Below are 14396 nucleotides of genomic sequence, written 5' to 3' on the forward strand. Positions count from 1 at the left end.
TGTGTTTTTGGACTGTGGGAGGAAACTGGAGCACCCGGAGGAAACCCACACAGACACAGGGAGAACACACCACATTCCTCACAGACAGTCACCCGGAGGAAACCCACGCAGACACAGAGAGAACACACCACACTCCTCACAGACAGTCACCAGGAGGAAACCCACACAGACACAGGGAAAACACACCACACTCCTCACAGACAGTCACCGGGAGGAAACCCACGCAGAAACAGAGAGAACACACCACACTCCTCACAGACAGTCACCCGGAGGAAACCCACACAGACACAGAGAGAACACACCACATTCCTCACAGACAGTCACCGGGAGGAAACCCACGCAGAAACAGAGAGAACACACCACACTCCTCACAGACAGTCACCCGGAGGAAACCCACACAGACACAGAGAGAACACACCACATTCCTCACAGACAGTCACCCGGAGGAAACCCACGCAGACACAGAGAGAACACACCACACTCCTCACAGACAGTCACCAGGAGGAAACCCACGCAGACACAGGGAAAACACACCACACTCCTCACAGACAGTCACCCAGAGGAAACCCACGCAGACACAGGGAGAACACACCACACTCCTCACAGACAGTCACCAGGAGCGGGAATCGAACCCACACTCCTTCAGGCCCCTGGAGCTGACTGTGACTGTGACACTACCTGCTGCACCATCGTGCCGTCCTTATTTTTAATTTAATAAAATTCATTTTTCACTTTTAATACTATGCCACATTTGCCATAAAATGACACACGAATGGGAGAATTTTTGAATTGTTAACATTTGTCACACAAAAATGCATATAATAAATGTTTGAGTTGATGACATAATCCCATCTACTCGCACCTGATTGCCTAAACACAATATAGTGGCTGCCTTCATTTGCATGACATTGTATTCTGCTGAACCTTTCCACTGTGGCAGATTTCACCATTGAAATGAACAGGCTGCAGTGGGGTGAAGTTGCAAATGGACGCATGACGACTGTCTACAGTTGTGTTGTTGTGTAGGATCTGGGCTTATTGCTGTAACCTATGAACTATCTCAGGTGGGGAAGTGGTTCCAGGCTGTGTTCACCTACCTTAAACACGTCCCCCGGTATCTAATTCCATGTTACTTTGACGCCATCATCGTCGGAGCCTACGCCACAGCTGTGGAGGCTGTGTTCAAAAACATGTCAAGGTTTGTGTCTGACACTCAAAAATAATGTGCCTCAAAATATACCTCAGATATAGTCAGTGATTCCATTGTGCAAAATATTCCATTCTGCCAACTACCATAACTACCATTAAATAGCAGTCTATTAGGATTTTATAAAATCAGAGTCTAATAATATGATAACTAAAAGTGAAGGCCAAGGCCATGTGGAACTTGTGTGTATGATGTTGTTATCTTTGGAAATGGCAGTTTTGTGCAGAGTGGTTCCACGCTGGTGAAGCAGCTGGCCCTGGGCTCGGTCCAGATGTGCGGAGTGGGCCGTGTACCCGCTCTGCCCCCTCTCTCACCTGCTTTAGAAGACGTCCCATATCACCTCAACCCCACCACCTCGCTGGAGGAGCAGTGCTGTATGTCTCTGGCTGCAGGTGAACAGTGCTGTATGTCCATCAAAAGTCTGGGACAGTAAGAGATGTGCTATTAAAGCACCTTCCAGAAAAATACCTCATTATAATCGAGGGGTAAATATCACGATGCCTGCAATATATCTGTGTTAATAGTTATACAGAATTTAAAAGCTGTACCACATGTTTTTGGGGTTCCTTTTTAGGGACCCACAAGAACAGGATTTTTCTGGTTTCAGAATTAGAATTTTAGAATCAGAATCACCACATTTAGCCCAATCCGTGTAGTGAAACACACATTTACACACACTAGTGAACACTAGGGGGCAGTGAGCACACATGCCCCGGGGGTCCAAAGGTTTTATTAAGTAACCCCTTTTAAATTGTTTGAATCGTTTTTATCATGTTTTCTTTTACTCTTTTTATGCATTTCCATTTATTGCACTATTTTAATTGTTTTAATGGACTTTTATGATTTTTATTCTTTTATATTTAACTTTTTTTTTTCTGTAAAGCACCTTGAATTGCTCTTGTATGAAAGGTGCTCTATAAATAAACGTACCTTGCTTTGCCTTGCCTTTCTCTATTTCACACCTTGTTTACCACCATGTTGATTCACCTTATGTTTTTATTTATCCTGGGATTTTTGCTGAATTTTTTCATTGGCAAATAATCAGTCTCCCCCGATCTAACACGGTGCCACCAACCTCAGAAGGATGGGGGAGAGCACATACTTCCTCTGAGAAATATGATACTGACTCACTGCTTACTTTCAAACTGATACAATCAAAGTGCAAATTAACAGCTTAACACACAGGAGGAGAAAGCAAACTGCCCACATCTGTCACATTGGCTGAGACACACCCATGCTAGTTGGCACCATGAACATAGAGATGGGACCCTACCAACATGTCCTCCCCATGCTGCACTACTCAGGGGCCACTATCATCTACTGCTTTATCTGTGTTTAATAATTTAGCTGTGGTTCTGCTTAGTGATCTACTTGTGTGTACAATATCTTATCTTCTCCTGTTCTGTGATCTCATTATCTTTTCTAATACAGGACTGCCTCATTTCTCATCCGGCATCTTCCGCTGCTGGGGTCGGGACACTTTCATAGCCCTACCTGGTCTCCTACTCGTCACTGGACGCCACATAGAGGCGAGGTATGCTTTTCCACAATTGCATACATTTATTGCATTGCATCATTTATTGCAATTGCATCATTAATCTTCAGAATCAACAGTTTTGGAGCTCTACTGTTGAAGTTTATATTCACTGTTTGAATTACCACAGAAACTCATTTGTAACTCGAGCTGTTTAGTTTTGTAGTACTTTCACTCTGTGTTTACTTTCATGCAGTTAGTGCTCTCCCAAACTTAAAGTCAGTTCCAGCTTAAGTAATGTAACTGTAACAGCTAAAATAATTCTGTGTTACCATCTATGGAGCATAAAATGAACAAACTTTTTACAACTAATGAATGAAAACAAGATGTCCTCACTCACAGCTGTTAGTGTCTTTAACATTACAATCTTTTACCTCCACAGGAACATCATCCTGGCGTTTGCTGGGACTCTGAGGCATGGTCTGATCCCCAACCTGCTGGGGCAGGGGGTGGGGGCGAGGTTTAACTGCCGGGATGCTGTGTGGTGGTGGCTGCAGAGTATCCAGGACTACTGCGCCATGGTTCCCCAAGGCACTGACATCCTGTCATGCCCCGTGTCCCGCATGTATCCCTCAGATGACTCTGAACCTCAGCCTGCAGGCACCGTGGTAAGGAATGGACACTTGGAGGGAATTTAGCTTTATTAGAGAGGATATTGGGGCACTAGGCAAACCTTTCTTACACAAAGGTGATTCAAGGTGCTTTACAGAATCAGTAAAAAGCCATTAAAAATAAGAATTAAGAAACATAAATGCATTTAAAACAGTTAAAATATTGCAGTAAAAAGAATGAAAGCTAAACAGTTTTAAACCAAGCTGTATATTTCTCATATATTCTGAAGTTCTCTGTCGCTTGGTATCATTTAATAATAGCACAGGAGATAAAAACACTGCTTCTCCATGTTGATTTTTCACCTTACGTAGGACTATGTTCATGTTTGTGACACAGATGTGTTGTTTGTGGCTGTGTGAACAACACAAATCCATTGAATCTGACTTTTTAAAATCAGATTTGGACCACTTTCAAATGTGGTGCTGAGATCCGATCCATATCCGATCTGTGGCAATGCGACTCTGTCTGAACGGCCGGATCGGAATTCATGTGACTTTTACGTCACTCCGGCCACTGAGAATGATCCAGACAATGGTCCAAAACATTTTCGTTCTAATTTGAGGTCTTTAGGACGTGGAAATGGCCAAGTAATAGCATTTTTGTTTTGTAAAAAATACTGGGAAAGGAGAAACATGTGAAACTCCTTAATCTAAGTTCTCCTTTCTCAGGTTCCTGAGAAAATAAAACTTGTGGAAACTTGTATAAAGGGTTCTTTATAAAACCTACAGGATAGCAGCTTATTTTTTAGTCGCTCTATATCAGTTTTATATTGTTATTGTTTGTTTGAAGCTGTATACATGTGGATTATGGAGATATTAAACTCATTATGTCAGCACTCTTCTGCTTCTCTTTGTAGAACTCGTGTTCGTGAGACACCCGTGAAATTCGCACTTGGAGTGAAAGAAACACCCGTTCACATTTTAATATTCTCTACAGTCTTTAATTAATACTCTGTTTTTAACATAGAGCTCATTTGGAATAAAGAAAATGGTGGTTTTGTGACACAGCGCTGGAGTTAAACACCAGTCTGGTCCCATTCCTTCGACTCAAAAACGAAAGTGCTTTGTATGAAACAGATGGACATTTCCTTCTGGTCAGCGCCTGAAGCATCATCCTTTGGGTCAGTTTAGGAGCGTGATCTGTTCAGACTGATGCCAGAAATAGGCGACATTAGACGGTGTGAACAGCTGAACAAACAAATCAGATTTGGTCACGACTTTTTACTGTGTATTTAACTGGAATTTATAGTGTATCTTCTCACATTATATTATGTACTTTCCTGTGTTTTAAAGTTGATTTACTTGGGACTAACAGTGTCCTGCGTCATATTTGGATGAGCAATGAAGGCTGAAATGCTCCTGTTGGTCTAAACCAGAGTTGCAGAGGGTGAAGTGCAAATTAGATTGTGGCTCATTTGAATAATGTGTATCAGCCTTTTGGGCGGCACGGTGGTGCAGTAGGTAGGTGTCACAGTCACTCAGCTCCAGGGACCTGGAGATTGTGGATTTGAGTCCTGCTTCAGTGAGGAGTTTGGTGTGTTCTCCCCGTGTCCACATAGGTTTCCTCCCATGGTCCAAAAGCACACGTTGGTAGGTGGATTGGCGACTCAAAAGTGTCCATAGGTGTAAGTGTGTGAGCGAATGTGTCCAGGGTATTTTCCCACCTTGTTCCCAGTGATTCCGAGTAGGCTCCGGACCCACCGCGACCCTGAACTGGATAAGCGCTTACAGCCAATGAATGAATGAATCAGCCTTTTCCCACATGAATATAAATGAATATTGGTCCACACTCACTGATGATTACTGAAGCTGGCCAAAGGAAACCAAATGAAATGAAAGGAAAAATGCCATTGTTGCTCATCTGTCAAGTTCAACGTTTCTGTTGAGTTCGCTCGTTCAGGTTTTGCAGGATGATAGGTGTCCCCTCACTCAAAGTTAAGATTGCCCTGTTCCTCCATGTTGGGGTTTCCCTCAGCAGGGCTTTCCTCATTTTCAGTGCCCAAGTTTCAGAGTTCCCCGGGGTCCAGTAGACTGGACCTCTGGTAGCTTAAATAAACCAGTGGTTTCCGGAGTGAAACCACTGTGAAATATTCGCCTCCTTATTGAAGGGATCGGAACTCTTGGTGCTTTTCATGCATCTTATATTTTTACTTTTAAAAACAACATGGACAAGCATTAAACAAACAAACAAACAAACAAATGAACCTGAAGGGTACTCCATGGTGAATATTGAATATTGATGTTACTCCTCTGTCCCTATGATGTGATTTCCAGGAGCAGCCTCTGTACGATGTCATTCAGGAGGCTTTACAGCGTCACATGCAGGGAATCGAGTTCAGAGAGCGCAACGCTGGACACCAGATTGATCACAACATGAGGGATGAAGGTGAACAATTTATAGGTTTTTTTTCAATAATATTTGCATAGTCACAAATACTCATAAATACTAATCTAATCCCTCAACTAATCTCATAAATCCACACACTGGTCCAACCTTTATCCTTTACATTTACATTACCCTCAGTCTGAAACTCATAAACTGATGTATGCCGTTTAATAACAGTCCACAAATATGATATATTCCACATTAAATCTAACTCCGTGTCATCTCTCAGGATTCAATATCGAAGCCAAGGTAAACCCAGACACAGGCTTTGTTTACGGTGGAAATCGCTACAATTGTGGGACATGGATGGACAAGATGGGGGAGAGCGACAAAGCCGGGAATCGAGGGATACCAGCCACACCCAGGTACTGCAGCCGGAGCTGAATTCCCTCCTCTCACTTCTACCCTTCAGCTGGAGTAAAGCAAGGATAATGTCAATAATGAGAGTGGGAAGTGGGTCTGCGACTGTATTTGTTTTATTTTTTGTTTAGGGACGGCTCAGCGGTGGAGATTGTTGGCCTCTGTAAGTCCACTGTGCGCTGGCTGATGCACTTGAATAAGAATGGTCACTTCCCCTACTCCTCTGTAACTGTCCATAGAGACGGTAGGTCTCAGAGTCTGAAACACACTGAACACACACACACACACAGCAATAGAACAAATCACAAGAGGTTATAAAATGAGTCTGAGAGATAAATAAAACAGCTCAGTGGGTCCCTGGCTGGTTTTCCAATGTAGAGACCCGCTGCCCTGAAATGTATCCGGTGACATCTGTGTAATTTTAGAAGCTGCCGTCGTGCGTCGGATAAAAGCAAAAGTGATCTCTGTTTGTACCGGACATCAGTATTTTGCTCTGTGGACAAGTCAAGCACTTGCTTATAGGGAGCAGATTTGCCTAATGACAAAGCAAAATAGCAGAGTAAAGCCGTATTGCAAAGTAAAGGTATTGAAATCCATGTTTGGAAATGGTTACAAAACTGAATGGAGAGGATTTGAATGCTGGTGAATCTTCTGTGTGATTCAGCCCAATGAAATGTCCCTCCCCACCGAATTTATAATGAGTAATACTCAACATAGACACTTACTCATTCAGAAGACCAGCTCTATTCTAGGATTTCCCTAGACCCAGTGCATGTGGTGGGAGAATGCCTCTCTTCATGAGAGTCTATCTGCAATGAGCAGTGCCTTCAGTGACAGGCTGCTGCCAAAGGGGGTGCTGTTCACTGCTTAAGATCAAAGACACATTGTGTCTTTATTAAATAAACAAAATAATTTTAATACTCAGTGCTTTGTAAGGGTAATCTTATGAGAAGAAATATTATAGTGGCATAAATGACATCTCTAAAGTATAAAATTCCTGGTTACTATGTTTCATTGAACTATATTGTCTCAAAATATAAAAGTAGTATCAGTATTTTGGGCGGCACGGTGGCGCAGCAGGTAGGTGTCGCAGTCACACAGCTCCAGGGGCTTGGAGGTTGTGGGTTTGATTCCCGCTCTGGGTGACTGACTGTGAGGAGTGTGGTGTGTTCTCCCTGTGTCTGCGTGGGTTTCCTCCGGGTGACTGACTGTGAGGAGTGTGGTGTGTTCTCCCTGTGTCTGCGTGGGTGTCCTCTGGGTGACTGACTGTGAGGAGTGTGGTGTGTTCTCCGTGTGTCTGCGTGGGTTTCCTCCGGGTGACTGACTAAGAGGAGTGTGGTGTGTTCTCCCTGTGTCTGCGTGGGTTTCCTCCGGGTGACTGTCTGTGAGAAGTGTGGTGTGTTCTCCCTGTGTCTGCGTGGGTGTCCTCTGGGTGACTGACTGTGAGGAGTGTGGTGTGTTCTCCCTGTGTCTGCGTGGGTTTCCTCCGGGTGACTGACTGTGAGGAGTGTGGTGTGTTCTCCGTGTGTCTGTGTGGGTTTCCTCCAGGTGACTGACTGAGAGGAGTGTGGTGTGTTCTCTCTGTGTCTGTGTGGGTTTCCTCCGGGTGACTGTCTGTGAGGAGTGTGGTGTGTTCTCCCTGTGTCTGCGTGGGTTTCCTCCGGGTGACTGACTGAGAGGAGTGTGGTGTGTTCTCCCTGTGTCTGCATGGGTTTCCTCCGGGTAACTGACTGTGAGGAGTGTGGTGTGTTCTCTCTGTGTCTGTGTGGGTTTTCTCCGGGTGACTGTCTGTGAGGAGTGTGGTGTGTTCTCCCTGTGTCTGCGTGGGTTTCCTCCGGGTGACTGACTGAGAGGAGTGTGGTGTGTTCTCCCTGTGTCTGCATGGGTTTCCTCCGGGTGACTGTCTGTGAGGAGTGTGGTGTGTTCTCCCTGTGTCTGCGGGGGTTTTCTCCGGGTGCTTCGGTTTCCTCCGGGTGCTCCGGTTTCCTCTCACAGTCCAAAAACACACGTTGGTAGGTGGATTGGCAACTCAAAAGTGTCCGTAGGTGTGTGTGTGTGAGTGAATGTGTGAGTGTGTGTGTGTTGCCCTGTGAAGGACTGGCGCCCCCTCCAGGGTGTATTCCTGCCTTGCGCCCAATGATTCCAGGTAGGAACTGGATAAGGGTTACAGATAATGAATGAATGAATGAATGTCAGTATCTTGAATTAAACACTGAGGCACATTTTTAGCAACACACTGCAGCGTTTGACTGGCATTTTTTTTTGTCTAGGACACACGCACACTGTCTCCTATGAGGAGTGGAACCAGAGGATCCAGGACAACTTTGAGAAGATGTTTTATATATCACCGGATCCACAGGATCCAAACGAGCAGCACCCGGACCTGGTCCACAAGAGGAACATTTACAAAGACAGTTATGGAGCCTCCAGTCCCTGGTGTGACTACCAGCTCAGACCCAACTTCCCCATTGCCATGGTGGTGGTAAGATCTACTTAAATCCGAGCTTAAGAGAAACTGTCACTGTGGTGGTACCCTCAAGGAAACATGTTTGTAGCGTATTGTATAATAATTGTAGATTTTAAAGTTGTGATGGATTCATTCGCCCCGTTTCATCTCCAGGACTTTTATTGTGTTCTTTTATTCTCCACAGTTGTAGAATGAAAGATTACAGAGATCCCCCTCTCCTTCTGGAGAAGAGAATGTAATGAACCTTTAGGGAACACAACTGGACTCTAACACCACTGCTGTACCTTTAAAGATACACTACACTGTCTGTACCTTTAGTGACAGTAATGTACCTGGACAGTACCTTTATTTTCTGAGAGTGTACCCTCCACACATTGCCATGCTGCCACCAATTACTTGAAATTCCTGGTGTGTGTTCATATGCCCTATGCCTCCAGCCTTCCCCACCTAACCTTAAACCAAAATATGGTCACTCTACTTAATGCATGCTCTGTTTCTCAGGCTCCAGAGCTGTTTACAGTAGACAAAGCATGGGCTGCTTTAGTGGTAGCAGAGAAGAAGCTGCTAGGGCCACTGGGAATGAAGACCTTGGATCCAGAGTGAGTGATCCTGCACTTACAGTGTTCTAGCTGTGGGCCTAGGGCAACACTGCTGCAGATTGGTGTCATATGTGTCAATAATTATTGATAAATATATAATAACTATACTTGACATGCATTATATTTTACAACTGTATAAAATCTCGGTGGTGTTAACCATTTCTGACAGCTATCCTTTCATCTAGAGGCTAGTCATAGCATTTTCGGTGCTGAAAAATGAGCCAGTTAACAAAATATTTCACTTATTCAGTTTCCAAGTGTCACCACTGATTACCATTGCTTCATTTGAGCCACTGTAGTAGCTCCTAAACTTAACAGTTACAGCATCATTGTGATGCTCCACTGAGCTGTAAAAGGGAAAAAAAGAGCCTCTGTTGTTGCTACTCTGGCCTCAGCCCTGCAGAAACTGCACTATATTACTTTTGGAGGAGGGTAGGAAACCACCATCTCCCTCCAGCCTCCCTCTTGATTTCAGGACTGTAAAAATGAATCAAACTCCGCAACTGTAGGGGGAGCCCAGGAGCAAAACTACCAAATCTTACCTATTGTTCCTTTGAAAATATACCCATCCGCCTTAACATCAAAATAAACTCCTGTGTTCTGCACTCACTGTTAATTTTATCAGTGCCACTGACCACACAAGAGCACGTTGTAGTTTTACAATTACAGTCTGTGTGTTGCTCTGCATACTTTATTTCCCCCCCTTTCCGTCTCCAGTTCTCAGGACCCTCACAGAGCAGGTGTGATGTGGTGGTGGATCATTCTCAGCGCTGCAGTGACACTGACGTGGTGGTGGTGTGTTAGTGTGTGTTGTGCTGGTGTAGAGTTGATCAGACACAGCAGTGCCGCTGGAGTTCAGTCAGTGCTACTGGTGATCCACCACCACAATCATACCTGCTCTGTGGGGGTACGGAGATGAAGAACAAGGGGAAGGGAGAATAACAGTGTGCAGAGTAAAAGGTGAATTTTACAGTTTCTTTGGGTAATATCTGAATTTTTCACAGTGACATGGTTTACTGCGGTGTCTATGACAACGCTCTGGACAACAACAACTACAACCTCGCCAAAGGCTTCAACTATCACCAAGGACCCGTATGTTATTCTTGATCTGATTCCTAAGAGCTGATGTTTTTTTATGGAGCTTTTTTTTTAGCATTTCAACCTTCCATTTTAGGAATGGCTTTGGCCAGTCGGCTACTTCTTGAGAGCCAAGCTTTACTTTGCCAAGCAGTTGGGCCAAGTGATGTATGACCATACAGTGAGCTTTGTGAAGAATGTTCTCTCCAGACATCATGTCCGCTTAGAAAGGTAATAAGTCACATGGGAAATTTTCCTAAGATTTAATGAGCTGTGACGCAGTGGTTGTTTGTGTGATGCAGTGGTTCTCAAACGTTTGGTTCATGCTTTACACAGAATTAATCAAAAATAATTACAAAATTATACAGAATAAAAATAACTAGGTCTAAACTGAACTTTTTACACGCAATTATACATCGTATAAACAGCGTGTGTTAAACAGAGTTTTAAGACTCTAATGTGATGTGAAGAATGACCCTGTTGTTTTCCTTCAGCTGCGTGTTTGTGTTTTCTTCTGTGTTGTCTCCATGTGTACGGAAAACTCACTTTGTTTCTCTGTTTTTGCCTCTGGGATTAGTCCCTCTGGTCTCCAGAGTATTTCAGAGTAGGGGCACTGGGGGAAAAAAAGGATGGGAGAACAGACTTATTTGAGGTCTTTCCCCATCCATTTTCCCCATCTATTTTCTCCTAACTTGCTTGCAGTTAAAAAAATGTTAAGATGAATATATCATCGTTATTTAACCCTTCAGGAACCTGACCAAAGTACAGGGATATTAAAGTTATACTGATGACTACTCCAAGATAATGCTGCATCTATGTATACACCCCCAGATATTTATACGACAACTTGACTAATCTGCTCCTGATTAATTATCAGTGGTGATGGATATGATTTGGACTCTGAGGAAGACCAAATATAATTTCCTTTGAAAATTTGACCTTAAATTGATTTGACCCCAGTTGCCTGGAAGTGAAGCCCTGCTCGGTTTTATTTCTGTTCCGATGACGTATCAGGGACTGAAAGGGTTATCCTGTCTCGTAGGGGGAGATTTTAATCATTACTCCCTGTAACTCAGCTCCAAGGGGAAAGAGGACACTCCAAAATAAGGGGTAGGGGTAAAAATGAGCTTCTGAGGGAGTTCATGATTATTTCTCTCATTGTGTGTTTTCCAGATCTCCGTGGAAAGGCTTGCCTGAGCTGACTAATGAAAACGGACAGCACTGCCCCTTTAGTTGTGAGACTCAGGCCTGGTCAATTGCCACAATCCTGGAAGTCCTGCACGATCTTTGTGATGCTGAAGACCTCTAGAGAACTTGCCTCCAATCTGTGGCCACAGTTTTGTCCCATGAACTGTGTCTACCCTTATTTTTAAGCTGTAAACAGTGGCCTAAATGTTACCTTTATAGCAGCTTGGTTTGTCCTCGTTTCATGGGTTCACGTCTGTTGGTATGTGTTCCTCTCTCAGAGATATTTCCCGTAGCGCCATAAAGGCATCATTAAGCCACATGAGAAGAGGATCAGGACGGCTGATACTTTCACAAACTTTGTGACGTTTGTCTGCATTTATTTTTCCATGCTCTCAGTTGCTTTTAGGTAACTCAAGGATTTTCGAATGCTGTTATAACGTTGAGTTTGTGCTAGGAGTTATAATGTGCGCTGTTTTTTTGATTCCTTTACTACAAAGTGATTAGAGATCCAGCTTGCCATATTACAGCTTCAGAATCATTGTGAATGTCCTCTGAGCTGTAATAGGCAGAATACAGTCTCTGTCATTGCTACTCCAGGCTCAGCACTGCAGAAACTGAACTATGGGACTTTTGGAGGAGGAGGGAAACCACTGCCCTCACTTGATTTCAGCACATTGCTATAAAAGGGAACTACATTCTGCAGCTGTAGGCGAAGCCCAGGATCAAAAGTATCAAATCTTACCTAGTGTTCTTTAAACGAAACATGGCATTGTGGGGAATTACTGTTTCTATTGTTTGTTTACATTCGGAATCTCTGCATCTTTAGGGTGTGTTTGATTAAATAAAAAATCGACTGACGTTTGTACATGGCTTAGCTCATTTTTATTCACTGTTTGAATTACCACAGAAATGTATTTGTAACTCGAGCTGTGTGTTTACTTTTATAAAGTTAGCGATCTCCCAAATTTAAAATCAGTCAGTTCCAGCTTAAGTTATGCAACTGTAACAACTAAAATAAGTCGGTGTTACCTACCTATGGAGCAGGAATAGGGCAGTATCCTCATCTCAGTTAATGCTTTTGGAGTCTCTTAGTGTTTGGGGTCTCTCTGTTGTCTAAAACCTCCAGATGTCATTTCTCTGCCATGAGCAGAGAGAGAAAAATCCTAACATACTGGACAGAGACACTTTGTTGTTGTTTTTTTACCCATTTCAGACAGAAAAAACCACTGTGTAAGGTGTACACTGAGACGTGAATACGACCTGGTTTGACACCTCATTATAAGTAATTTCATATTAAAAGTGCTATATACTAACTATATAAATGGCTGTAATATGTACAATATATTCCAGACCTCTGGTAATGGTCAATGTAGTCTTTTACTGTCACAGGAGATTTGTTTCTTGTGTTAAAACAAAAGAATGACAGGTTAAACTGAAATAAAGAGCTGTGCATAAGTCAGAGACCATTCTTCATTAAAGTCAGGATTTAATTATCTGTCAGAACAGCCATTGGGTATAAACCAATCAGCCAAAACAACAAAATGACCTTCTGTTTGTGCCTTTTATCTGCTTAACTTTATGGATGCACTCTGTGGTTCTGCAATTAGACAATTGTCCATCTACATAGTCTTCATCGGTGGTCAGGGCTCCCACAGGACTATCACAGGGCGGCTGCTTCGTGGTTTTGGCAGAAGTTTTAAATTTGTTTTCTATTTTTTTCTACTAACTGCTTGTTTGTAGTTACACATCCTTTCACACAGAGTTGAGTTTTCTTCTCACGGTGGAAGGATGCACACACACAGCTGAGGATCTGAAGTGAGAGTGAAGTACAGCTTATCTTCTAAGAACAGTGGCACATGACCATTTCTAAGAATGCTGTTCGTTCCATGAACTCTAAAGTGTAAAAAATGTGAAATTGCATGAAAGTTGCTCCAATAAAGGAGTAATAAAAACTAATGATGATAAACTACGTAAGCCCTCATCCTTGGCTGCTCCACTTTGAAGCGACTAATCAGATGGTCAGTTTTGCCAAAGATGAACATGTGAGTTCAGGGGATTAAGGAGTGGATTTTACCCAGCTGTTAAAAATGTAAGACGTTTAGGGGCTTGTAATTATGTGTTAGACAATATACAGTATTATTAAAATAACTGTATAAAATGATTTAGTGTTGGATCATTCTCAGTGCTGCAGTGACACTGACGTGGTGGTGGTGTGTTAGTGTGTGTTGTGCTGGTGTAGAGTGGATCAGACACAGCAGTGCTGCTGGAGTTTTTAAACCCTGTGTCCACTCTCTGTCCATTCTGTGAGACACTCCTCCCTCGTTGGTCCACCTTGTAGATGTAAATCATCAGTGTGTGTTGGTCCAGTGTTTTTCAACCTTTTGTCAATCATGGCACCTTTAGAAAGCAAAACTGAGATGTAATATCCATACATACGACAGGATGAAATCCCATGTAAATCAGTGGAGATATATGATTACTCAGAATCACAGTAATGATGTGACTAATAATAATAATAATAATAACAAAAAGTTCAACTTATATAGTGCCTTTCCCAAACCCAATGATGCTTTATATAAAGGGAAAAAATAATAAAATAAAATTAAATTAAAAAATCCAAAAGAAATAAGTTACTGGGAGTAAAATGTGAAAAAAAAGAATTGTTTTTAGCAGTGATTTAAAGGAAGATAAAGTTGAACAGATAAGAAAAAGAGAATGAAGAGAGTTCCAAAGTTTAGGGGCAGCAGCACTGAAAGATCTGCCACCCAGGGGACAGTAAGGAGACCAGAGATGGAGGAGCGGAGACAGCGAGAAGGACAATACAAAGAAATTAGTCCAGACAGATATAAAGGTGCCAGACCATGTAGAGCCTTCAAGGTGAGAAGAAGATATTTTAGTTTAATTCTAAGCTCAACAGGAAGCTAATGCAGCTGCTGGAGAACAGGTTTGACATGTGCTGTACGCTTA

At 42.9% G+C, this 14396-nt stretch overlaps 1 protein-coding gene across 1 annotated transcript in view; it reads left to right on the top strand.

Moving 5' to 3' along the window:
* The window catches only part of LOC136708723 (glycogen debranching enzyme-like), a 48141-nt gene extending 35999 nt beyond the window's left edge, over window positions 1-12142 (top strand). Inside the window, exons 22-33 of the mRNA XM_066683479.1 lie at window positions 1065-1198; window positions 1424-1599; window positions 2639-2741; window positions 3124-3349; window positions 5627-5738; window positions 5968-6103; window positions 6230-6342; window positions 8369-8580; window positions 9067-9164; window positions 10169-10256; window positions 10339-10472; window positions 11415-12142. Coding sequence (XP_066539576.1) covers window positions 1065-1198; window positions 1424-1599; window positions 2639-2741; window positions 3124-3349; window positions 5627-5738; window positions 5968-6103; window positions 6230-6342; window positions 8369-8580; window positions 9067-9164; window positions 10169-10256; window positions 10339-10472; window positions 11415-11550 — 1668 coding nt within the window. The 3' untranslated portion in view covers window positions 11551-12142. The remainder of the gene's footprint in view (window positions 1-1064; window positions 1199-1423; window positions 1600-2638; window positions 2742-3123; window positions 3350-5626; window positions 5739-5967; window positions 6104-6229; window positions 6343-8368; window positions 8581-9066; window positions 9165-10168; window positions 10257-10338; window positions 10473-11414) is intronic.
* Window positions 12143-14396: the final 2254 nt, after the last annotated feature.

The sequence above is a fragment of the Hoplias malabaricus genome, chromosome 10, assembly GCF_029633855.1.
Source record: "Hoplias malabaricus isolate fHopMal1 chromosome 10, fHopMal1.hap1, whole genome shotgun sequence".
Lineage (NCBI taxonomy): Eukaryota > Metazoa > Chordata > Actinopteri > Characiformes > Erythrinidae > Hoplias > Hoplias malabaricus.